Source organism: Alligator mississippiensis, chromosome 4 (genome assembly GCF_030867095.1).
Source record: "Alligator mississippiensis isolate rAllMis1 chromosome 4, rAllMis1, whole genome shotgun sequence".
NCBI lineage: Eukaryota > Metazoa > Chordata > Crocodylia > Alligatoridae > Alligator > Alligator mississippiensis.
Window position 1 is genome coordinate 2,274,884 of NC_081827.1, and position 25,263 is coordinate 2,300,146.

Below are 25,263 nucleotides of genomic sequence, written 5' to 3' on the forward strand. Positions count from 1 at the left end.
CCCCAGCCCAGCACCTGCGCTGCCCGTCGGCAGCCCAGCCCAGCCCAGCCCGCTCCTCTCATGGACGGGCCGCTGCAGGCCGGGCCCGAGCCCGAGCCCGAGCCCCCCCGCGACCCCCGCCCCGCCGCGCCCGACCTGCGGGACCCGGGATCGGGGCCGGGGCCGGGGGGCCCCGCGGGGCACGAGACGGCGGCGCAGAGGGGCAGCTCCCGCCGGCTGCGGGCAGGGCTGGAGCCCGGGAGGTCAGCGGGGCTGCGGTCGGGAGTGCGGGGCACCGCGGGGTAGGGGCTGCGGTCGGGAGTGCGGGGCACCGCGGGGCTGCGGTCGGGAGTGCGGGGCACCGCGGGGCTGCGGTCGGGAGTGCGGGGCACCGCGGGGCAGGGGCTGCGGTCGGGAGTGCGGGGCACCGCGGGGCTGCGGTCGGGAGTGCGGGGCACCGCGGGGCTGCGGTCGGGAGTGCGGGGCACCGCGGGGCTGCGGTCGGGAGTGCGGGGCACTGCGGGGCAGGGGCTGCGGTCGGGAGTGCGGGGCACCGCGCGGCTGCGGTCGGGAGTGCGGGGCACTGCGGGGCAGGGGCTGCGGTCCGGAGTGCGGAGCAGAGGGTAGGGGGTCTGGAGTGCGGAGCCCTGCGGGGCAGGGGGTTAGGGGATCGGGAGTGCGGGCCAGGGGGTCTGGGGTCCGGAGTGCGGGGCAGATGGTTAGGGGGCTGGAGTGCAGGGCCCCGTGGGGCAGGGGCTGCGGTCGGGAGTGCGGGGCACTGCAGGGCAGGGGGTCCGGGGTGCGGGGCCCCGCGGGGCAGGGGCTGCGGTCGGGGCCCCGATCCCGCGGAGAGCCGAGCCGAGCCGAGCCGAGGCCGGGCTGGGCGCAGAGGGGGAGGGGGGGCGAAGCAGGTGGGCGCTCCGCCACCTGTTGTCGGTCCCGCGGGGGGGGTCCCGGGGGAAGGAGCTGTTGTTGCCGGCGCCGCTTCCGCGTCATCCCGCCCCCCCCCCGGGGGACGGGGCTGGGGAGGAAGGGGCTGCAGGTGGGGGTCCCATGGGGGCTGTGCCCCTCTCGGCCCCTGCCTAGCTGAGCTGGCGAAGGCACCGCCAGGAGCTGCGCGGCACGGGGAGTGGTTGGTCTGGGGCTCTAATGGGGGGGGAGGGGGCAGAGCTGTGTGTGTGTGTGTGTGTGTGTGTGTGTCCGTGTGCAGACACCTGGGTTCTTTGCGTGGGGTGACACCGAGGGGCCGGCTCCTGCTTGTGGATCTGAGTCCTGGTTTCTTTCTGTCTCCCCTGCACATGCAGGGAACTCAGGTGCCCAGGACATGGGCGCACACCCGCGTGCATGTGTGCATGCCCACAGAACCCAGGTGTCAAGGACACGTGTGGCGGGCCAGTAGGGGGCGCTCCTGCGTTGAGCCGCCCACCTCCCTGCACCCGACCACCTTCCAGGCTCCGAGCGCTCCCTGGGGTGCCTCCCGTCCGGCCGACCCCTTCCCTGGAGCACCCCCGCTAGCCTGGGGTTCCCGCTGCCACCATCCAAGGCTCTGGACTCACTTCTGGCTCTGCGCACCTTGGAAAACACAGGCCTGGTCGTCCAATGGGTCCTAGACCCAATACCAGCACTTGGGGCACTTCCCCAAGTCAGGGGCTGATTAGGAAGCCTCCCTTAGTCCACCAGGGGCCTCCTCGGCATAATTTAGACCCCCCCTCAATAAGTCTCCCACACCGGTCACAAAGGAGAACTTTATTGATGACAGGGGTAGGGCGGAAACAGGGTAAAAGGTAGAGCAGTATCATAGAAATCTTACAGGAATATCAAAGGAATCCCATAGAGCAAACCAGGGTGGCTGAGGTAGCCGTTTAAACACGCATCTGAGTTACTGAAGCTGAATATCTAATCGGATCTCGAGTAGCTTACTCACTCTCATCGTCCAGAGGTGGTTGGAGTTTCCTCTGGAGGCAGGGCACTCTTGGAGCATGCGGTGATGAGAGGAGAGCCAGTTTCCGATGGTGAGCTCCTCTCCCAGGTTCAGATTCCCCTGGATGACCGCATGGCTAATGGCTGCCTTCTTCCTGGCCCAGGCCCTTAAATAACCTCTCTGACCTCAGCAGCCCGGTCCAGTCGAAGCTGCCAGTGCTGGCCACAAGCCAACCAATTTAAAAAAGCCTCACTGGCTACCTGGGCCGGTGACCGGGGCTTCCCCCCCACCCCCAGAGCATCCGCCTCCCAGGCCCCAGGCTTTTGTCATGTAGACGGGGGAAGATCCCTGCCCTGAGGGATTCAACACCAGCTTCTCTCACTGGCAGAGACACATCTCTGGACAGGGGCACAGATGGTGGCATTTCTGCCACACTTTCCCCCCTCCTCTAAAAGCTTGGACATGGGGCCTCTCAGGGCCGTGGGTCCGGGCGTCGGGTCAGGGAGTTCCCACGGGATGCCAGAAGTAGAGGGAAAAAAAAGAAAACCTAAAACGTGGAACGAGTTATAACAGTAACATACAGAAACCATAAAACCTGATGGCAGTCTTACACTAGTGATCTCTTCGCTAGTCCTGAGTCCGAGGACCCACTACCCAGAGTCCTTTTGTGACAAGGCATCCGCTATCGCATTCTGGCTTCCCGGATGTGCTTGACAGCGAAGTTGAACTCCTGCAGCTGCCAGGCCCATCGCTGCAGCTTGGCATTAGTGTTGTGCATGGTCTGCAGCCACTGCAGTGGGGCATGGTCCGACAGGACGGTGAACTGTTGTCCCCACAAGTAGGGCTTCAGCTTGCTCAGGGCCCAGACGATGGCCAAGCACTCCTTCTCGATGGAGGACAGGTTTCGCTCCCGAGGGATTAGCTTCCGGCTGAGGTACGCCACGGGGTGCCGTGTCTCCTGGTGCTCCTGTAAGAGCACAGCTCCCAGTCCTACGTCGGAGGCATCCGTTGCCACGTAGAAGGGTTTATCCTGGAGCGGTGCCTTCAGGATCGGTTGTTTGACCAGGGCCGCCTTGAGGGTGTCAAAAGCTTCCTGGCACCCCTGCTTCCAGACCACCGGGTCCGGGCTGCCCTTCTTGGTCAGCTCGTGCAGCGGGGCTGCGGTTGCTCCAAACCCTGGGACAAATCTTCGGTAGTAACCCGCCAGGCCAAGGAAGGCTCTGACTTGCTTCTTGGTCTGTGGAGGCGGCCAGTCTTTAATGGCCTCAATCTTGTCCCACAAGGGAGCAATCTGACCTCCACCCACACGATGACCCAAGTACACCACCTCCGATAGTGCCCACTGGCACTTCTTGGCTTTCACCGTAAGACCAGCTTGCTTGATCTTACCTAGCACGGTGGTCAGGTGAGTCAGGTGCGACTCGAAATCCGGACTGAAGATGGCGATGTCATCGATGTAAGCCATGGCAAACTGCTCACATCCTTGCAGCAGATTATTGATCAGTCTCTGGAAAGAGGCGGGCGAGTTGCGCAAACCGAAAGGTAAAACTGTGAACTCGTATAGCCCCGTAGGTGTGGTAAAGGCAGACTTGGCTATGGCATCCGGGTCAGGTGCCAACTGCCAAATCCTTTAGACAGATCGAGAGTTGAGATCACCTTGGCTGGACCCAGGCGATCCAGCAACGTGTCCATCCTGGGCATAGGGTACGCATCAGGGGTGGTGATGGCATTCAGCTTCCGGTAGTCCACACAGAACCGGATGGTCCCGTCCTGCTTCCGGACGAGCACCACCGGACTGGCCCAGGGACTCGTCGAAGGCCGGATTACCCCCAACTCCTCCATCTCTGCGATCTCCCGTTCTATTTCTTGCTTCTCCTTCTCATTGACTGGGTAATGTCGGGAGTATATAGGGCGATGGCTGCCCGTCTCTATCGAGTGTACCGCCAGGTCCGTTCTACCTGGTTTGTTAGAGAACACAGTCTCAAAGTCCTTGAGCGCTGCGAGCAGCTGGTCCTTGTCCTGGGAGGGCAGATGGTCCGGCAGGCGGAGTTCCTCGATCCCTGCCTCGCCATCCCAGTCTCCATACATGAGCGGCTCCTCGGGGTCCTCCGGAGTTCCCTCAATGGAGGGGACCCAGAATACCATCTCCTTTCTGTCGTAGTAGGGTTTAAGCATGTTCACGTGAATTGTCTTAGGTTTCCTACCCTTAATACCCACTACATAGGTCACATCATCCAGTCTGTCCAGGACAGCATGGGGACCTTCCCAAGCAGCTTGCAGCTTGTCCGTTTTTAGTGGCAGGAAAACCATCACATTCTCACCCCGCTCAAAGGTACGTAAGCGGGCCTTCTCATCATACCAGGACCTTTGCTTCTCCTGGGCCTGTCCCAGGGAGTCCCGTGCCACCTTCATCATGTCAGGCAGTTTCTGACGGAAGTCAAGCACATACTCCACCACGGAGGTCTTGGTGGAAGCGATCTTCCCTTCCCACTCCTCTCTCACCGAATCCAGAGGACCTCGCACTCGCCTCCCGAACATCAGCTCGAAGGGCGAGAACCCAGTGGACTCCTGGGGCACCTCCCGGTAGGCAAAGAGCAGATGCGGCAGTTTCTCATCCCAGTCATTGGGGTTGGAGTCCACATAGGCCTTGAGCATCCCTTTCAAGGTCCCGTTGAACCTTTCCACCAGCCCATTTGTCTGAGGGTGGTAGGCTGTGGTCTTAAGGTGTTGCACCCCACAGCAGTCCCACAGGCACTCCATTACCTCCGCCATGAAGTTCCCACCCCGGTCCGTCAGGATCTCGGAGGGAAAACCCAGCTGGCAGAAGACCTTGATGAGGGCATCAGCAACCACGGGTGCCTCGATGGAGGTCAAGGCAACTGCCTCCGGGTACCGCGTTGCGAAGTCCACTCGAGTCAGTACAGGCACTCCTCACTTAACGACCGAGTTGGTAGATAAGCGAGGAGCCGCCCCTTGATACTGCGTGCCTTGGCTTCAGACGCCGCGCTGCCGTTTCCACAATACGTTTCGTACAATACCGACTGCTCAGAGAGCTGGTCGTAAGTCTGCGCGGTCGTTAAACAGGTAGGTCGTTAAGTGAGGAGTACCTGTATGTATTTCTTTCCCCAACGAGTCCTATGCTTCAGCAGTCCCACAATGTCCGCAGCCATCCTGGGGAAGGGCTGATCGATGATCGGGAGGGGCTGCAGGGGAGCCCTTCTCTTGTCCCCACTTTTGCCCGTCCGCTGGCATGTCTCGCAGGATTTGCAATAGTCCGTCACATTCTGGGCAATTCTGGGCCAAAAAAAGTTCACCTGCAACCGCTGGCGTGTCCGTTCCCTGCCCATGTGACCAGCACACGGTAAATCGTGAGCCATGGCAAGCAATTGCTGTCTGTATTTTCGGGGTACAATGAGCTGGCGCTGGGGCTCCCTGGTCTCGGCATGGTTCTTTGGCACCCACAACCGATAGAGAAGCCCCTTATCCCAGACCACGTGTTCCCTCTTGTCCGGAGTGAACTCAGTCTCTTGCTCCTGAGCCATCTGCCGGAGTCCCTCCAAGCTGGGGTCCTCCCGAACCTCCTGCTTGAACTCCTCTTGCCCAACTAGGCAATCAGCAGGGAGTGCACACTCACGCACAGGGACTTCCTGGGTCTCCTCCCTGCTAGTGTCACTTCCCTCTGCCACTGACGGAATACACCCCTCCCCGGGACTGTCACTTAACCCACCCTCGAGGTCGCTAGTTCCTCCCGGGACCAGGGTGCAATCGCCATCTGCAGGGGTCCCTTCCCCTGCAGCCAATGGTGTGGCTGTCTCCTGGGGGTTTTCCAACCCCCCCGCTTTAGCCTTCCTGCTCTGCAGGCGAGTCACCGCATGAACAGTGCAGGGCTTTGGCTCTTGGATCTGTTCCCACCTCCGGAGCTGGGCTTCCTGCTCTATAAGATCCCGTCCCACCAGGATGGGGACCGGAGCCCCTTCCAGTACCCCCATTTCCAGGTACGTTGCACAGTCGTTCCACACGATGGGTGCACGGACTACCGGTACCATCAGAGGTGTGGGCCCCACCCCGTGAATAGTGAGGGTCTTCCCCAGGATTATGTCTGCAGGCGAGACCAGGTTGGAACTAATCAGTGTCACACTGGCCCCCGTGTCCAGTTCTCCCACAAGGGTCCTCTCCTTCACCGTGATCATGGTCCGGTGGGGGGCCATCACCTCCTCTGAGTTTGTGATCCTGTAGCAACAGACCCTCCCCTCAGAGTGGCTCCGGCCCTCCCCCTCGCTGCTCACGGCTGTTGCACGCCTGATGGGCCTGAGTCTAGTGCTCAGCTTTGGGCAGTTGGGCTTGATGTGGCCCTGCTCCCCGCAGTTATAGCACCCCCTCTTTTCCGAATTGGGCGGTTTGTCTGAATCTGGGGCCGCCTTGCGCTCGGCAGGAGGTGGCCCTCTTTCCCCTTTTTGACCTGGGCCTCCCTTCCCCCTCTTTGGACCCCTTTTTGCTCCTTCCCAGAGTAGGGAGGCGTCTCCCGGTTTAGCAACAGTCGGTCTGCAATGTCTGCGGCCTCGTAAACATTTTTGGGGTCCCTGTCCCTGACCAGGGTCTTCACCTCTCTCGGACACCAAAAATAGAATTGTTCCAGCACCAGGAGATGGCGTGACTTTTCTACAGTGTCAGCCTTGGCTTCGGCTAACCATTTACTGCATGTGTCCTCCAACAGGACCCCAAAATCAGTCAATGACTTCCCGGGTTGTGGGCGCGTATTCCGGAATTTTTTCTGAAATAGTCTGGTCCGAACTTGAACCGTTTAGACGCTGCAGCTTTGAAGGCATTATAGTCATCAGCTGTGTCTGAGGGCAGGCTGTTCAGGACCACCGCCATGTCACCTTCTACCAGAGCAGACAACTACATCATTATCTTTCCCTCCGGCACCTTGCACCGCTGGGCTTGTCTTTCGAAGTTGCTTAGGAACACCGCAGGATCGTCTCCCTCTTGGTAGTGAGAGAAGGCGGAGACGTCCAGTTTGGGGGGTTCCCCAGATGCTTGTGGGGTGCTCGCATTTCCCCCGATGGTCTGCAGATGGAGCTGAGCATTGAGCTTTTTCTCCTCCAGCTCCAGCTTTTTTGCCTCCAGCTGGGCTTCCCTCTCCATCCTTTTCACTTCTAGCTGTCGTTGTTCCCTCTCACACTGGGCCTCCAGCTCCAGCCTCTTCTCCTCCAGCTGTTGTTGTTCCCTCTTTTCCTCCATCTCCATTCTTTTTGCTTCTAGCTGTCGTTGTTCCTTCTCGCGCTGGGCTTCCAGCTTTTTTGCCTCCATCTTCTTCTCCTCCAGCTGCAGCCTTTTTAACTCCAGCTCGTGGAGTCTCTGCCGCTCCCCCTGAGGGGGTGATCTCTTGGCGGCCTCTGGACTTGACAAGTGGGTGGGTGTTCCTGGGTCGGACTCAGGACTTGATGAGCGTGAAGGTGATGCTTGTCCTGACTCACCGGTGCACAAGAGTTTAACCAGCCATTCCTTCTTTAGCCCTTTCTTCACCTGAAGGCCTCTCTCTCTTGCCAGTTCTTTCAGTTCAGGCACGGCCATCCGGACATACTCATCCGCCATCCTGACTCTCTACACTATCCAGTCGACCCGATGCCAAATTAGAAATTGTTTGCTCAAGGGATTTCAGTGACTCTATTCCTTTTCCCAAATTATGCCTCAAATACAGCAGGGTATTCGGATCCCACAGCTGCCACCACGTGTGGCGGGCCAGTAGGGGGCGCTCCTGCGTTGAGCCGCCCACCTCCCTGCGCCCGACCACCTTCCAGGCTCCGAGTGCCTCCCTGGGGTGCCTCCCGTCCAGCCGACCCCTTCCCTGGAGCACCCCCGCTAGCCTGGGGTCCCGCTGCCACCATCCACGGCTCTGGACTCACTTCTGGCTCTGCGCGCCTTGGAAAACACAGGCCTGATCGTCCAATGGGTCCTAGACCCAATACAGGCACTTGGGGCACTTCCCCAAGTCAGGGGCTATTTAGGAAAGCCTCCCTTAGTCCACAGACCTAAGGGGCCTCCTTGGCATAATTTAGACCCACCCCTCAATAAGTCTCCCACACCGGTCACAAAGGAGAACTTTATTGATGACAGGGGGTAGGGCGGAAACAGGGTAAAAGGTAGAGCAATATCATAGAAATATCAGAGGAATCCCATAGAGCAGACCAGGGTGGCTGAGGTAGCCGTTTAAACGCACATCTGAGTTACTGAAGCTAAATAACTAGTCTGATCTTGAGTAGCTTACTCACTCGCATCGTCCAGAGGTGGTTGGAGTTTCCTCTGGAGGCAGGGCACTCTTGGAGCATGCGGTGATGAGGAGAGAGCCAGGCTCAGATTCACCTGGATGACTGCATGACTAATGGCTGCCTTCTTCCTGGCCCGGGCCCTTAAATAACCTCTCTGACCTCAGCAGCCCGGTCCAGGCGAAGCTGCCAGTGCTGGCCACAAGCCGACCAATCTACAAAGCATCCCTGGCTACCTGGGCTGGTGACCGGGGCTTTTCTCTCCAAGATGTCTGGGACATACACATGCAAGTGCACTCACGTATGCGCGCGCGTGCGCGCACACACATACACACACACACACACACACACACACACACACACTACCTTTGTGTTCCTTGCACCCTTGCGTAGACTTTATCTTCTTCCCACGCATACATGTGCACACAACCAAGATACCTGGGACATGCGCGCGCGCACACACACACACACACACACACCCATATGCACAGACAGCCCAGGTGTCTGGGACACACACAGAGCCCAGATTTCTGGGGCTCACGCACTCACATGCACACTCAGCTGCCAGAGGGTTGGGGCGGCGGGGGGGGAGCTGGGGCACTTGCAAAGGGTCCCGGCAGGTTCGTGGGGCCCCGGGGTCGGCACCCAGCAACCCCTGCGAGCTGGACCCAGCCAAGGTGGCACAGGCCTGGGCAGCCCTCCACGAGGCCAAGTCTCCCCGGAGGTCCCGAAGGGGACTGATCCGGTGGCCCAAGCGGGGCAGCAGTCCCAGACGGTGCTGCTCCAGATGCAGCCCCAGTGGCTGTGACCTTGCTGGGAGGGGGCTGTTGTGGGGGCTGGGTTGGGAGGGGTGAAGGCACCTGGGGGATTTTCCCACAGTGCACTGGTGCACCCCCTGCACAGCACCCCCCCATGACCTCTGACTCATATGAGTGCCCCCAGGGCCCCCCCCCCCCCCCAAGATCCCTGCTCCCTCCTGCTGATGCCCAGCACTGAATGGGGAGCATGCTGGGGAGGTGCAGAAGCCTGCTGCCACCATCACCCCCAGCAGTTGCGGGGCGGGGGGGGGAGGAAGGACACTGCTCTGCACCACCCAGCTGCAAAGCAAGACCCTCCCACCCCTTGGGCCTCATTAGCACCACTCATTGGATCTCTGCTGGGCGTCCTGTGGCAGAGGGACAGTTGCTGCGGGGGAAACTGAGGCAACGAGCAGGGGTCAGGGGACCCCAGCAAGGTGACTGTCCAGTCTCTTGAAGATTTCCAAGGTGGGCGACCGCGCCTCTGGGGGGAGCTTATTGCACAGTCCGGACACCCCGACACTGGAATATGCTCCCTGCAGACATGGTGCAACCACCTACCCAGCAGACTGGACGGTCACCTCGCTGGGGTCACCTCACCCCACGTGTCTTTTGGGGCTGGACCCGATGGACTTCCAAGCTTCTTTCCGGCCCCTTTCTATCTATGACTCTAGGGACAGGGAAACTGAGGCAGGGAGCAGGGGGCACATGCGACAGGACCAAGAGGTGCCTGCAGGGCTCCGTGGGCTGCCCCACGCCGATCCGCTGCACTGCGAGATGGGGCTGGGATATCCTCTTGCAACCGACCCCACTCCAGAGGGTCTGTTGTGAGGGTAAACTGAGGCATAGACGTTTTCAGGATTAGTCCCTCTGAGGAGGGCAGTGTGTGGGGGTACGGGTATAGGGATGGGTGCAAATTGTGTAACAGGTTTTTAGTGTGCTTTGACCTGCCAAGTGAAACACAAGGGCCACTTGGAAGTGTTGGAGGTGGAGTAATAGATAGATAGATAGATAGATAGATAGATATTTTTTTTTTGCAAAAATAAAGAAAGAAAGAACTGAGGCGCACACAGCAAGGCCGCGCAGCATGTCTGGGACGGGACCAGGGTAGACCCACGTGTCCCGAGCTCTGCGTGCTGCCATCCAGGGGCAGGGAGTGGGAGCAGCCAGCTGGGACAGACCTGGCAGTGACATGTGAACACATGTGTGCACACTCAGTCTCACACACACACACTCATAGAGACACATGTGTGTGCTCAGACACATGCATGCACATGTGTGCATGCTGTTATGCACATACAGACACGCCCACACACATACACGTGTGCATGCTCCATCACAGACATGCATACATATGCTCAGTTTCATGCATACACACATGCACGCTCCATCACACACAGAGGCACACATGCGTAGACATACACAGACACATACACATATGCTCAGCTATGCACATATGCATGTGCACACTCATGCACACAGATACCCAGATACCCACAGACATGTGCAGACATGTTGAGTCATGCACACACGAGCACATTGCATCACACTCGCATAAACACAAGCGTTCACATCCCATGTACACATACACACATGCGTACTCACATGCATACACACATACATATGCTCACAGACACGCACGTGTGCCCACAGTTGCGCGCACACACATCTGCATGCTCCATCTCTCTCTCACACAGAGATGCACATGCGTGCTCAGTCATGCGTACACACACATGTACATTCACACAGTTGCACATGCACAGTCACCCAGCAACATGCGTATGCTCACATGGTTGCACCTACATGCAAGTGCTCACAGTGCTTGTGCAGTCTCACACATGCACACACACGCTCAGACCCCCCATCCCCCTCCCTCCCTGTGCTGGGGCTCCTCCGTGCCCCTGGGGGAGCATGCGGGGGGGGGTTCTGCGTTCCCCCTGCCTGTGGCTTTCCTTCTTGGGGGAAGCCACGGCGCGCTGGCAGGCGCCCATGGCACAGACCCAGCTGTTGTTGCCCGCATGGCACTGGGCAGAGCCCTCCTGACTGTGGTGCAGGCAGGGTCTGGTGGGCTGCAAATGCATGTGGAAGCACGTGGGGCCAGGTCGCCCCTTCCTGCTGGCAGGAGGGTGCGGGGGCCGTGGCATGGTGTGGGGAGTTCATGGCTTCGGCATGAATAGAGGTCTGCCAGAAGCACAGGCCTACATGTATGCATGCACAAGCATACATGCATGTGAATGCCTACATGTGTGCACACGCATGCTTGTGCACATACAAGAGAACATGCACATGTTTACACATGCACATACGTGCATGCATGTGCACAGACAGGAACACACGTACATCCACACATGTACTTGCTGTGTGTGCATAAGCATGCATGCACATGCAGAAGAACACATACACATGCATGCTCACACAGAAACATTTGTACATACACACAAGCTTGATTATGTATGCACACATGCATGCACACAGGAGCACATGCACATACCCATACACATGCTCACATGTCCACATGCACACACACAGGAATGCAAGCACGTCCACATGCACACACATACACATGCATGGACACATACAGGAACAGGAGTGCACACATCCACATGCACTCACACACAGGAATGCAAATGCATGCACATGCATCCACACGCACGCACATGTACAGGAATGTGAGTGCGTACACATGCATTCACACACAGGAATGCGAGTGCATACACGTGCACACGCATCCACATGCACACACATGTACAGGAATGTGAGTGCGTACACATGCATTCGCACACAGGAATGCGAGTGCATACACGTGCACACGCATCCACATGCACACACATGTACAGGAACGTGAGTACGTACACATGCACACGCGTCCACATGCACTCACACATATAGGAAAGCAAGCGCATACATGCACACACATCCTCCACATGCACACATGTACAGGAACATGAGTGTATACACACGGGCACCATTCAGATGCACGCACACATATTGGAACACAAGCACATACAGATACACACATATCCACATGCATGCACTCATATAGGGATGCATGTGCACACATGCGTACACATGCATGCACGCAAGAATGCACGCACCCAGATGCATGGCCCTGCACACACACATGCATGCAGGCACATGCATGCACGCTGGGTGGGAGAGGGCCCTCGTCCAGGAGCGAGCTGGCAGTGCCATGGGGGTGGAGTGGGGCGCCCCATGGCCGGCTGTTCAGGGGGTGATGGGGGAGAGGGGATCCCTTGACCCCTTCCCATGCTGTGCCCCCATCCCCCTTTGGGAACGAGCTGTGCTTCTCCCACCACACGTGACCCCGGCCCCCATCCAGGTGCGTGGGGCTTGGGCTCTGGGCCAGGTGCTGGCCCAAGAGACTCCGTGCTCCCTACCTGGCGAGGCGGGCAGGGGTCCAGGACCCCCGGCACTGCCCCTGGCTTGCGTCCGGACACTAGGGCCAGGGGTCCGACCTCTCTGTCACAGCCAGGCTCCCAGGGGACAGCAATGGGGTCCCCCCTGCTGGGTTAGGGTCCGACTGTCTGCGCCAGGGTCGCGTGGGGCATTTGGGCGCCTGGGGGGACGCGGTAATTGGGGAGAAAGCGGTTCTGGCCTCGTGCTCGTCACTGCTCATTAGCAGCACCACGCCGAGCACATGACACGCGTGTCACACGCTCCCCCCTCCCTTGGCGCTCCAGGCCCCGGGGCTCGTGCCCCGCACCCCCTCCAGGCACCCCAAGCCCTGTGCAAGGGAGGCCGAACCAGTTTGCAAAGGGCCGAGGGCTCTGCAAAGCTGGGGGGGGGGCTACGGGGTGCTCTGGCAGGGTCGGAGGGGTGCAGAGACCCCCCCTGTCTCCCTCCTCAGGGCTATAAGCCCCCCAGATCCCTGTTGTGGCAGGGCACCCCATTCCCCCCAGGCCTGGAGCTCATTCCTGGGGTGCCACAGCCCCTTGCACCCCAGGGGGACGGGGGCCCGGTGCCGCCCGCTCCTCGGGCTCTGCAGGGCGGGGGCCCAGGGGCTGGCAGCCCTGGCAGGCGCGGGAAGGCCCGGAGCCCGCCCGCGTCCCTCCCCATGCGCCACGCAGGGCTGGCCCTGGCCCCGGCCCTGGCCCTGGCAGCGGGCAGGAGGAGGCGCCTGAGCAGAGCCAGCCACAGCCACAGCCACGCCTGGCAGGGCGGGGAGCCGTGACAGCGCTGCAGAGCTGCTGGCAGCGCCATGGGAGAGGGGGAGCCTGCCAGGTACGGCCCCAGGCCCTGGCACGGCGGGGGGCGGCTGGGGGGCTGGGGGGCACTGCCAGTGGGGGGGGAGGTTTCAGGGGGGTGGGGGGGGCTGCAAAAAAAAAAATCCTTTTTAGGGGGGGCCTGGTGGCTGGCTGGGGGGAAGTAGTGGGGTATAGCAGGGGCTGGGGGTGGCTGGGGGCTCTGAGGGGGTGTCTAGGGCTTTAGCGGGGTGTCGGGAGCTGGGAGTGTGTCAGGTAGGGGGGCACTGGGAGGTCTCAAGGCCTGGGGGGGTCAGGGACTGTGGAGGGGGGGCTCTCGGGACCTTGTCAGGGCCTGGGGGGGGTGTCAGGGGCTGGGTGCATGGGGGGAGGGGACGCTGGGGACCTTTTCAGGTCTTGGGGGGTGGTGTCAGGAACTGGGGGGGTTGTCAGGGGCTGTGGGGGGGCTCTCGGGACCTTGTCAGGGCCTGAGGAGGTGTCAGGGACCGGGGGGGGGGGGGGGGGCTCTGGGGACCTTTTCAGGTCCTGGGGGTGGTTTGTTAGGGACTGGGGGAAGGGACTCTGGGGACCTTATCAGGTCCTGGGGGGTGGTGTCAGGAACTGGGGGGGTGGCTCTCAGGACCTTGTCAGGGCTTGGGGGGGGTGTCAGGGGCTGGGTGCATGTGGGGAGGGGGTTATCAGGGACTGGGGGGGGGCTCTGGGGACCTTGTCAGGTCCTGGGTGGGTGGCAGGGGCTGGGGGGTGCCCTGGGGACCTTGTCAGGTCCTGAGTGGACTGGAGGGATTGTAAGGGGCTGGGGGAGGATTGGGGGGGTTGTCGAGAGGTTGGGGTGCTCTGGGGACCTTGTCAGGCCCCGGGGAGGCTTGGGGGGTGTCCAGGGCTGGGGGGCTCCGAGGGAGGTGTCAGCGCCTGGGGCGGCAGGCTGGCGGGTGTCAGCGCCTGGGGCGCTCCGGGTGGGCAGTGTCGGAGGCTGGGGTGTCAGGGGCTGGGAGAGGCTCCGGCCGTGCGGCCCCTCCTTGCGGGTGTGGGTGCGGGCGGCCGATGCGGCTCAGCGCCCTGCCTCTCCCGCAGCATGGCCGACTACCTGATCAGCGGCGGCACCGGCTACGTGCCCGAGGACGGGCTCACCGCCCAGCAGCTCCTCGCCACGGCCGACGGCCTCACCTACAAGTAAGTGCTGCGGCACCCCCGGGCCCGCACCCCGGGGTGCAGCTCGGCCCCTTCTCCCTGGCTCCCTGGGGGCCGATTGACCCCGATCCGGGACGTGGGGGGCAGCTGGGTCCTGATCCTGGCACGGGGAGACCCCATGCAGCCCAGAGCATCCCTCCCGGAGCTGCATCCCCGGGGATGCTCGGGACCGAGCGAGGCACTGCAGGGCTCTTCCTGGCCCCGGTGGGAGAGCAGCTGACGCAGCAGAGCGGAGCAGGCGGGTTCAGAGCCGCGGTCCGGGGTGCAGGGGTCTGACCGCTCCCGGGGTGCCCCGTCTCTGCCCTGCCCGGTCCCCCTGTGCCTTGCTGCTGGGCTCCGAACGGGCCCTGGGAGCAGGCCCGAGCTGCCCCTCCGGGGATCGGGGGTCAGCGGGGTGCCTCTGACACCGCTGCAGGATCGGGGCCCCCGTGCTGAGCTGCAAGAGGCGAAGGGGTGTGACGGGGTGCAGGGAGCCGGGACCTGCGCCTCCTTCCTTCTCCAGCACCTGCAAGCCTGTGGGTTTAAAAATAAGCTGGGGGGGGGAGGGGGCGTTTCTTTCCACCCTCCATCTGTTTTCGGAGCCTCCTGGGTGACGGTCGCAACCGAAATCCCTGATTCAACAGGAAACGGAGCGGTCTCGGTGCTGCCCAGGCCCGGGGGGGGGTGGGAAAAGAGGAAGGCCCAGGTGGCTGGGCGGGCAGGGAGAGGCACGGAAATTAGCCAGGGACCCAATGGGGCATCCTCCTGGGACCCCCGGATGAGTTTAGACCTGGGGGGGGCTACCCCCCTGAGACCCCCCCGGGAAGGCCCTGCTGGCCTCCCCACAGTGCTTTGTTTTTCACCTCTTGCAGCTCAGCTCAGGGCCCCGATCCTGCAGCTGCGTTTGCAGGTGCAAGGTGGGGGGTGGAGCATGCCGATCCCCCCTTCCCGCAGCAGCTGGACAGGCTGGGGCCTGGCTCGCCAGCAGAGCCGAGATGGGTCGGAGCGGCGTGGCATGTGGGCAGCGTCACGTGGGTTCATGGGATCCTCTGTCTGCCACGTGTGTGTGTGTGTGTGTGTGTGTGTGTGTGTGTGTGTGTGTGGGCATGGGGTATGTTTGGGACAACCCAGTGCTAATAGCCCCCACCCCAGGGCTCAAAGGTGGGGCAGGTCAGTGGTCACAGCATGGAGGAGGCATATGCCAGTCCCAGCTGGGGCCCCGATCCTGGGGCGGGAGCAGGCCTCTGTGTATGCTTTGACAGCAGTGGGCCCTGGCAAGGCACTGAGGGCTCACGCAGAGCATGGAGATGGGGAGGGGGACTGGGCAGGGGCAGCACCGGGCCCAGCTCACGCCTGCCTCGCCCCTGGCCCGGGCGGGGGTCTCCGCTGGGAGCACTGCTCCCCGGGTACAAGGGCAGGGTGAGGTGCTTCGTCCCAGCAGGGTCCAGTCCCTGCCACCAGCTCCTCGTGTGGGTCCAGGGCGGTTCCCGGGCGACCCCGTTCTGCCGGGCGCTGGTGCCGGGACCCTGCTCCTGCAGCTCAATGCCCCCGTGCCATTTTCGGGGCTTCTGGCTGCCCCGGTCTGGAAGGGGCTGCGGTCTCTGCCACCCACTTTGGTTCAGAGCAGGCTACCAGGGCCCTGAGCTCTTAATCCCTGTTAATGGGGGATTAGCAGCTGGGTCTGGCTGCGCGGCTCTGCCAGCTCACGGCGCGGCGGGGCGGGGGCACAGGCAGACGGCAATGGCATCTCGGGCCCGATCCTGTGCAGAGCAGCCCCCACGGGGGGGTCTGACACTGTCCTGCATGCCCTGGGGCAGCCCTGCACTGTCCTGCACACAGCGGGGCCAGGGTGGGATGCTGTGGGGGGATCAGGGTGGTCTGGGAGGCATCCTGGAGCCTGCTGTGGGGACCCTGATGGCTGCAGTGGTGTCCTAGCCAGGCATGGGGGTCTCTCAGGGATGCCCTGGTGTGGGGCTGTGGCTCTGGGGGCAGCTGCAACACCCTGTCTGCAGCATATCCCCTCCCCAGACACTGGTGCTGGCCTCGGGGTGCAAGCTGTGGTGCGGGAGTGGGAGCTGGGCGATCCCTCCCCCACGCTGTGGGTGCTGTGCCAGGCTCCCTGCCCCCGCCGGGTGCTAATTGCAGGGAGCTAAGAATAGCCCCCTGCCAGGGGGCCGAAGGGGGAGCCTGCCTGGGCCAAGCAGGGCAGGGAGAGCAAAGCCCTGGCTTCATCCCGCCACCCTGCCTGCAATTGCCCTGTGCCCTGCCCCCACCATGCCCACGCAGCTGCCCAGGGGTAGAAATCCACCCAGCTCTCTGGGGTCCATGGGGGGGTGGGGGGCTCACGTCGGCCTCTCTCCCTGTTTCTGCAGTGACTTCCTCATCCTGCCTGGCTTCATCGACTTCACGGCAGACGAGGTGGTGAGTTCGAGGTCCGGGTGCGGGTGGGGGAGCACTAGCCCCTCTCTTCCCTGCTCCGGGCATGGGGAAGGGGTTTGGAGCTGGGAACGGTCCTGGTCCCAGGGCTGGCAGGACAGGGGTGGTTTTGGGGTGGGGGGAGATGCCTGCCTGTGCCCCCTGTCCGGGGTGGGCGAGACCCCCATCTCCCTGGGCTTGGGACCCCTGCTTTCCCGTGGCCCCATCACCGGGGGGGACCTCTACCGGGGCCCCGGGGCATCCGCCGGCTTTTTCCCTGACCCCCCATCTACATTGCACAGCCCCCCCATCCCTTAGCAAGCTGGAGCATTGCATGCTGGGAGCCGCAGACCCCCTTCCCCCCCGGACCCTCCTCCATGCCCCAGCCCAGTGCAGGAGCCGGCTCTGTTTTGGGAACTGGGCTGTGCTGAGATAAGCCCTTCCTGGCTAATCAGCCTCCGGCCCAGCTAATCGCTGCACGCGGGTGTCAAGGTCAGGCCGGGGGGGTATCTGTGGGGGGGTTGTGGGGTAAACACAGCCAGGTGGGAGCCGGGGGGGCAGCTGGGAGCCGCCTGCTCTGAGCTTTCCCTGGGCCTGGCCGCGTCCTGGCACCCCGGGCAGTGACCCTGGAGACCCCCACCCCCTGCCGACTGGGGGGCACAGGCTCCAGGGGCTTGGGGATGGAGGCCTGGCTCTGCCCTTGCCCTCCTCCCAGGCATGCCCCTGCAGGGACCCGGGGCCTATACTGCTACCCGGGGCCTGATCCTGGCTCCACGAGGAAGCTGGGGGGGGGGTTACTCATGGCTCTGTACCCCCCAGGACCTGACGTCGGCACTGACCCGCAGGATCACGCTGAAGACGCCGCTTATCTCATCACCCATGGACACGGTCACCGAATCGGACATGGCCATTGCCATGGCGGTGAGCGCTGGGTGGGGGGCAGGATTTGATCCCTTGGCCCCCGCCCCGAGCCAAGCTGGGCTGGGTATGGTCTGCCCCAGAGACCCCCACCCTCCTGGAGGGAGGCTGAGAGCCCCTGGGGTGCCCCACACTTACCCTGCAGCAGCCCCATCGGGGAAGGGGCTGCGAAGACCCCCCGGGACAGCCCTGCGCTGACCCCCGTCTCCCCCCAGCTGATGGGCGGCATCGGGATCATCCATCACAACTGCACCCCCGAGTTTCAGGCCAACGAAGTCCGCAAGGTCAAGGTCAGTGCCCCCCGGCCCCCGGCGTCACCCCCCTGGAGCAGTTTGGGGGTGCGCGGGGGCCGCGGGGCTCACAGCTCGCCCCCCTCTGCAGAAGTTTGAGCAGGGCTTCATCACGGACCCGGTGGTGCTGAGCCCCGGGCACACGGTGGGCGACGTCTTCGAAGCCAAGCTGCGGCACGGCTTTTCGGGCATCCCGGTCACGCAGACGGGCAAGATGGGCAGCAAGCTGGAGGGCATCGTCACCTCCCGCGACATCGACTTCCTCACCGAGAAGGACTACGCCACCTGTCTCAGCCGGGTAACTCCCCCGCCGCCCCCCCAGCTCCTGCCCGCCGGCTGGAGGGTGGCAGCGGTCAGCGCGGGGCGTCGCGGCTGCTTCTGTCCCCCCAGAGCGAATCCAGCCCAGCTGGGCTGCATGCTTTCTCCAGCGTGTGGATGGGGGAGAGCAGTGGGTGCAATGGGCCTTGACATGAGCTGGGCTTTCTGTGCCGTCTCCCATGACATAAGCTACGAAAACCCAGGATAGACGGAGGGGCGATGGGGTGGCCACATAACAGGCTGGCCCAGCGGGTCGTCCTCGCTGGCTCTGCGTTGAGTTGGGAAGAGGTATCGGGTGGGCTATCGGGTCTGTCTGTGGGCAGATCTACGCAGGTGGCGCAGTGTATCATCCCATAGTGAAACAGAAACTAGAAGCTCAACTAACGGGCTGTATTATTCAGCTTAAAACAGAAGCAAAAACAGTCATCACTTCATTGAAATGTTTGCTGATCTAGTAAGTTAAAACCACAAGAAACTGGGCCAAAACGGTCCAAACCCATCCAAAGATACTGTGTCGTTAGTCCTGGAGTCATCACCCACTTCCATTTGAGTTCATAACACTACATTTACACGTTAGGAACACATTTAATTAATAAATCTATGGGTTATGAATAGAAAGAGGCTTCTCGAGAGCATTTCCGAGGCGTCGCTGCTGGTTGTTTCTATGCCTGGGTTCATGCGACTGTGCGGAGGGAGTTCAGGTTTTTAGATAGAGCCGGGAACAGTTTGCAGGGCTGTGACGTGGGAGAGACGTGCCCAGGACTGGCTGCTGGAGAGCAGCACGGCAGAGGAAAGGCTTGCTCTTGGTTACGAGCTGTGTAAATAGGAGAGAGGGTCGTTAGCCCGTGTGGAGTGAAGAGATTAGCAGGAACCATGATAGGCCGTGAAGTCAATGGGTGTGTGAAGTCTCAGGCGTGGGAGATTGTGGTTTCTTCCTCCCCCAGAGGCGCTGGGTGCCGGGCTGGGGATGGGGCTGGGCTGTGCCAACGCTCCTGCTGGCACCAACCCCGCAGAGTCCTGGCTGCAGAGTCTTGCCCCTGCACCCACGCTGCACTGGGGCAAGAAGGGATTTCCCCCCTGCTCAGACTGGTCGCACTGGGAGGTTTCCCCTTCCTCTGCAGCGGGGGCACGGCCTGGCCTGGGCTCTCTGCAGCGCCCATGACCCCCCTGGCAGCAGCAGGACGTTGGTGTCCGTGGCCCCCCTGTATCCCGGGGGCAGAGGCAATGCCTAGGGCTGTGTCGGGGCGACTGTGTCATGTGGCAGGGGATGTGAGGCCAGGGCCGGGGGTGTGGAGTGGGGGCCCTGCCTGGGGTCCCCCCTGCCACGTGCTGCTTCACCCGCAGGTGATGACGAAGCGCAATGACCTCGTGGTGGCGCCGGCCGGGGTGACGCTCAAGGAGGCCAACGAGATCCTGCAGCGCAGCAAGAAGGGTACCAGGCTCCACGTGGTCCCTCCCCACCCCGCTGACCCCACATCCCCTCGGCCAGCACACACACCCCTGCCACTCCCCCCAGGCCTGCTGGTGCCCCTCGCTCCCAACCTGCAGCCCCGGGCCCCCCCGGCAGAGCTCTATTGCACCCCGTGGTTTCGCTCCCCCACCTCCTGCACAAGCCCCGGTGCTCCCCATCCGTCGCCCCACCAAGGCCCGGGACCTCCTGGTCAACCTCCTCCTGGCTCTGGCCAAGCTCATCATCTGGCTTTCCAGGCGGGAGGCTCTGGCCGGGAAGGCTCCAGGTCACCTCGGGGCTGGGGCCAAGGGGCAGGGCTGACGGCTGTGACAACCCCGCAGGGAAGCTGCCCATCGTGAACGACAGCGATGAGCTGGTGGCCATCATTGCACGCACAGACCTGAAGAAGAACCGCGACTACCCTCTGGCCTCCAAGGACGCCCGCAAGCAGCTGCTGTGCGGTGCCGCCATCGGCACCCGCGAGGATGACAAGTACCGCCTCGATCTGCTGGCCCAGGCCGGCGCCGATGTCATCGTGCTGGTGCGCACTGGGCTCTGGCGCAGGGAGGGTTAAACCCAGGGAACGGCCAGCCCAGTGATCCTCACCCACCTAGCCTGGCGTCCCTGGGTGGGCCAGACTTTTCCCCCTTGTTTCATGGCTAGGGCTGCCTGGAGGTGGATGTGGCCAGGGCAGGGGGGAGCAGGGGGTCCGTACCCTCACCCTGGCCCCCCTTTCTCCCCCCCAGGACTCCTCTCAGGGCAACTCCGTGTATCAGATCAGCATGATCCACTACATCAAGCAGAAATACCCTGAGTTGCAGGTGGTCGGCGGCAATGGTGAGGCTCTGAGGGGTGCTGGGGGGCCACAGACAACACCCCTGGGTCCCCTTGAGAGTGTGAACCACGGACCCCGAGCCTTGGGGAGTTCCTGGGGGATGGCGCCTATGGGGGCCACCCTCTCCTGGCTATATGGGGGCACAGGGAGACCCTTCCCCCCCGCGGGCCGGGTGTTTCACGGCCCCTGGTGCTTGTCCCCGTTGAACCGGCAGTGGTGACAGCGGCGCAGGCCAAGAACCTCATCGACGCCGGCGTGGATGCCCTGCGCGTGGGTATGGGCTGCGGCTCCATCTGCATCACACAAGAAGGTGGGTGCCTGGCCATGGGTGGAGCGGGGGGTCTTCCAGCCTTGGCACATCCCCACCTGGTGGCATCGGCTCCCATGGTCATGGGCACACATGGCACTGCCCCACGTGCCCCCCAGCACCGACAGCCCCTTCCCTCCCACCACGCGGTTGCAGTGATGGCATGCGGGCGGCCGCAGGGCACAGCGGTGTACAAGGTGGCTGAGTACGCCCGGCGCTTCGGCGTGCCCGTCATCGCCGATGGCGGCATCCAGACTGTGGGCCACGTGGTGAAGGCGCTGTCCCTGGGTGCCTCCACAGGTGAGCAGAGGGGTGCTGGGGGGGGTTCGTCTGTGCCCCCGTAGCTGGGGGGTCTGTGGCTGCGGGCACCGGGCCCTGATGCCCGCGTGCCCCCGTCATAGTGATGATGGGCTCCCTGCTGGCGGCCACCACGGAGGCGCCGGGCGAGTACTTCTTCTCGGACGGCGTGCGGCTCAAGAAATACCGGGGCATGGGCTCCCTCGACGCCATGGAGAAGAGCAGCAGCAGCCAGAAGCGCTATTTCAGGTGGGCACGGGGGCTGCGCCGGGTCCGTGCCCAAACCCCCGGCACTGCCGGCTGAGCGGGCAGGGGGCCCGTGGGTGCCGAGCATGGTGCCCATAACGCCTATCTGTCCCGGCGCCGCCAGTGAGGGGGACAAGGTGAAGGTGGCGCAGGGCGTGTCAGGCTCCATCCAGGACAAGGGCTCCATCCACAAGTTTGTGCCCTACCTGATCGCGGGCATCCAGCACGGCTGCCAGGACATCGGCGCCAAGAGCCTCTCCATCCTGCGGTGAGTGTGCCTGGACCCCGGTACCCGAGTGCCGTGTCGAAGCCATGCCGCTGCGGTGCCCACCGCGGCCCCCCCCGTGCCCGGTCCCAGCGCCTGCTGTCTCCGCAGCTCCATGATGTACTCCGGCGAGCTCAAATTCGAGAAGCGCACCATGTCGGCCCAGATCGAAGGCGGCGTCCATGGCCTGCACTCGTAAGTGCCCGCCAGCCCCCCTACCCACGGCAGTTGGGGTGCAGGTCTCAGCCCTGCCGTGCTCAGGGGGCTGCGGGCTAGGGATCAGGGTCCCCCCAGCCGTGCCCCGTAGCCCCCCGGCCTGGGGGCTGCTCTCGTCCTGTAGGGACCGGCAGCCCCCCAGCCCCTGCCCCCTGCGTCGTAGGGGCCTGGTCCCTCGCGCCCTTTTCCCAGCCGCGGGCACCTCCGGGAGCGCGGCCGGCCCCCGGCACCATGTAGGAGACGGCACAGATGGACAGATGGACAGAGCTGCCGGGGGGGGCAGCGCCGGGCACCCGGAGCCCGGCTCGGACACTGCATCCCTCCCACTGGAGGTGGGCAGGGCATCGTGAAGCAGAGACCTCCCCCCCCTCCCTGCCGGTGTCGGGGTTCGGTGCACCCCGAGTTTGTGCCACGCCGGGGGCAGCTGGTATCGCTGCCACGGCCGGGGCTGGCTCTCTCCCCCTGGCGTGTGTGGGGTGGGGTGGGGTGGGGGGACGCGGGGGCTGTGCTGGGCAGAGATGGGCAGTCTACGTGTGCAAGTGCAGGCTGGTACACGCGTGTGAGCGTGCATGCCAGCCAGAGCTGGACCATGGGCTTGGGCACCAGTCGTGAGCCAGCGGGACTCACCCGGGGCTCGGTCCGGAGCCCCCTGCATCTCCTGGAGTTTTGGGGCCAGGCTGGACCTGCCCGGGGCAGGGGCCAAGGGGCTGGGGGGGACGGGGCTGCCCCCCTGCAGCTCCCTGCAGCCCCTGGCATTCAGCGTGACCTGTGGGACCTTGCAACATGGGCAGGGGGGCGGTGTTCATGGGCAGCTGATGGGGCAGGCCGGACCCCCAAGTGCTGCGGGTTGGGGGGCCGTGCTGGTGTGCTGGGGGAGGGGCTTGTAGTGTAGAAAGCGTGCTGTTTGGCTGGCTGTCTGTCTGTCTTCTGTGCCCCCCTGCCCCCCTTCTCCACCCCCAGGCAGGTCCCTTCGGGGTCCGGGTACCCCCCAGCAGCCTGGCTGGCTCCGGGCACGATCCCCGGCTCCGGGCAGGCCTGGCCCTGCTTGACCCACCTGGTCCATCCCATGTGCTCCTAGACACTTCCCAAAATGGATGCCACCCCCCCTTTGTGGGCCGCCTCCTCCCCTCTCCCCGGCCTCAGTCTCCCCTGCTGCAGTCCGAGCCCATTGCTCCTCTGTTAGCCTCAGAGAACGGCTGTTGCATGGGCTGCGCCCAGGCCCTGCTGTGCCTTTTCTGGCCAGCCTCGCACTCGGCTCCTCCTGCCCCCCTGCCCTGTCCCGTGGCACCCAGGCACCCTGCTCCCCCCACCCCGGGCACTCCAGGGCCTGGCACCGTGCGGGCAGTGCTAGGGCACAAGCCTTCCCCCTGCCCAGCTGAGAGGGGAGAGCATGGAGACGGTGGGCCGTGGCTGGGTACGCGGCCCCCCGTCCAGGAGTACTACCGGGCTTGGCAGGGCGCTGCAGCTGGTGCTGGGGCAGCGGTGCCCGCAGGCCGGGGGGTCAGGAGCACATTGACCGTGTCCCCTTCTCTCTCTCTCCTGCCCACGCTGCGCCCGTAGCTTTACCTTTCTGCCATGTAAGTAACTCAGCCGGGTCCGGAGGGTCGTAGAGCAGCGATGGGGGGCATTTGGGAGGGTGCAGCCTGCAGCTGCCCCTTGCACCTGGGGGCAGGCTGGCTTCCTGCCCTCTCTCCCGGGCACCAACGGCACCTATGCCCTGGGGTCTGCCCGGCCTCTTCCCCCACCGGGGGAGCCCCTAAATCTCCTGGACCTCACAGGGATGGTGAGGGCATCCATGGTAGTAGCCGTGGGGCGGCAGGGGAGCACTGGGGGTCCCAGGCTGTGGGGTTTGGGGGGGCTGGTGGCACTTGGGGGGTTTTCATGGCAATCAGGGTGCAGAGGGCTGTCTATGGAGCAGGGGCCGGGCCAGTGCTCTCTGCACCTATGGGGCTGGGGGGACTGGGGTACTTGCCCGGGGGGGCGGTGTGCTGGGGGGCAAGTTGTACTGGGGTGCCAGGGCGGTGCTGTATGGAGGTGGCAGCTCGGTGCGCGGGCAGAGCGGGGCCGTGGGTTTCCCCGCGAGGTTGGAGGAGATGCCAAGGTCCATGTGCCTGGAAAGTGACGGGTCTTGGAGAGGCTCAGGGGGGCAGCGGGGCTGGGGTTGTGGCCCCCCACCCCTCCGGGAACGGGGCTTGCAGGTGACCCCTGCCGCTGGGGCGGTGGCAGCAGCTGGCTGCACATCTGGCGCACGGGGTCCTTGGCGCTTGTAAACGGGACTCGCACCCAGGGTTCAGTTTCCAGGGGGGAAACAAAAGGCTGGTGCCGGGGGACGGGGTCCGTGCCTTCCATGTGCCCACACGGTCCCTGGGCTGTGCCAGCCTCCCTGGTGCTGGGGGCCTGGAGCAGATGGTCCCTGCCGGCTGCCGGCCCGAGTGCGAGGGGGTGGCATCGCCCGTGGGGTCACATCCTGGGTGGGTGCAGTGCCCTTGCAGGCCTTGGCGGTGCCACCGTGAGCCCTGTGCCCCGTGTGTGTCTGGGGGTGGAGGCCGTAGCACACCTGCAGCCCCCGATACCACGGCAGGGGGCTTGTGCCCGCTGCCATGTGCCCGCTGCCACGGCTTGGTGTCAGATGTGGGCACTGGGGGTACGCCCAAAGCGGGGGTGCCACACAGGCCCCCTGGGGCCCCTGTCTAACACCCGTGCTCTGCCCGCAGTTACGAGAAGCGGCTGTACTGAAGATGGGCCCCGGAGCAGCGCCCAGCGCCCGCCGCCCCCCGCCTCGGGTGCCGCCAGCCACAGCCGCCTCGCGTAGCCCCCCGTGCCCGCCCCCGCCACGGGCGCCCTTTTGCACTAGAGCAGCGCGTCTCTCGCCTGCCCGCAGCCGCCACTGCCGCCTCGGCGCGTGCCCGGGCACACGGATGTCAGCTGGCCCCCCCTCGCCCGCCCGCCCGCGTGGCCCCCACAGCCCTGGGGAAAGGGGTGCCCCCTGCCCCGGCACCCCTACTGCTTCCGGCCGTAGGGTACCTCAGCCCCTCTGCTCCCCGGGCCGGGTGCGGGTGCCCCTTCCCCAGCCTTGGGGGTGCCCCTTGCAATGCCCCCCCCCCGCCAGGCTCTCGGGAACGGGGGGCATCCTGGCCTGTCCCAACATACATGCACCGTATGGACTCGGTGGTGGCCCCAGGGGCCCGGTCCCCCCTCCAGCCTGCAGGGCGGCGCTGTGTATGGGGGGGGCAGCTGCATCCCTGAGCTCCCCCCAGTGTAGCCCCCCGCCCCCCGGCAGGCTTCCACTTTGCACATGCAGGTCCTCAATTGTGTAACTGTATTGGAGAAGAATAAAGCAATGGAGCATCCTG

At 63.6% G+C, this 25,263-nt stretch overlaps 1 protein-coding gene across 3 annotated transcripts; it reads left to right on the forward strand.

Annotated features, from left to right (window-relative positions):
• The first annotated feature begins 148 nt into the window (after window positions 1-148).
• Window positions 149-25,263, forward strand: IMPDH1 (inosine monophosphate dehydrogenase 1). 3 transcript variants are annotated; one of them, XM_059725615.1, is made up of 15 exons: window positions 149-242; window positions 14,258-14,356; window positions 16,726-16,774; window positions 17,588-17,689; window positions 17,902-17,976; window positions 18,068-18,274; window positions 19,639-19,726; window positions 20,086-20,285; window positions 20,491-20,579; window positions 20,783-20,889; window positions 21,043-21,186; window positions 21,288-21,432; window positions 21,554-21,697; window positions 21,806-21,889; window positions 24,625-25,263. In XM_059725615.1, the coding sequence occupies exons 2-15, from the start codon at window positions 14,259-14,261 to the stop codon at window positions 24,644-24,646; spliced, it is 1,554 nt and encodes a 517-aa protein (XP_059581598.1). In that variant the 5' UTR covers window positions 149-242; window position 14,258; the 3' UTR covers window positions 24,647-25,263. The 3 variants fall into 3 exon arrangements, with proteins under 3 accessions (XP_059581598.1, XP_059581599.1, XP_059581600.1); XM_059725616.1 differs by having other exon boundaries at window positions 150-242; window positions 20,491-20,581; window positions 20,794-20,889; XM_059725617.1 differs by lacking the exon at window positions 149-242 and adding an exon at window positions 13,111-13,205.

Excerpts from the sequence above, each read along its gene's own strand:
- IMPDH1 (XM_059725617.1), top strand. The coding sequence starts at position 13,183 with ATGGGAGAGGGGGAGCCTGCCAG. Across the intron at positions 19,727-20,085 it reads CCTGCAGCGCAGCAAGAAGG|GGAAGCTGCCCATCGTGAAC; the intron begins GTACCAGGCTCC and ends ACAACCCCGCAG. Across the intron at positions 20,580-20,782 it reads TTGCAGGTGGTCGGCGGCAA|TGAACCGGCAGTGGTGACAG; the intron begins TGGTGAGGCTCT and ends GCTTGTCCCCGT.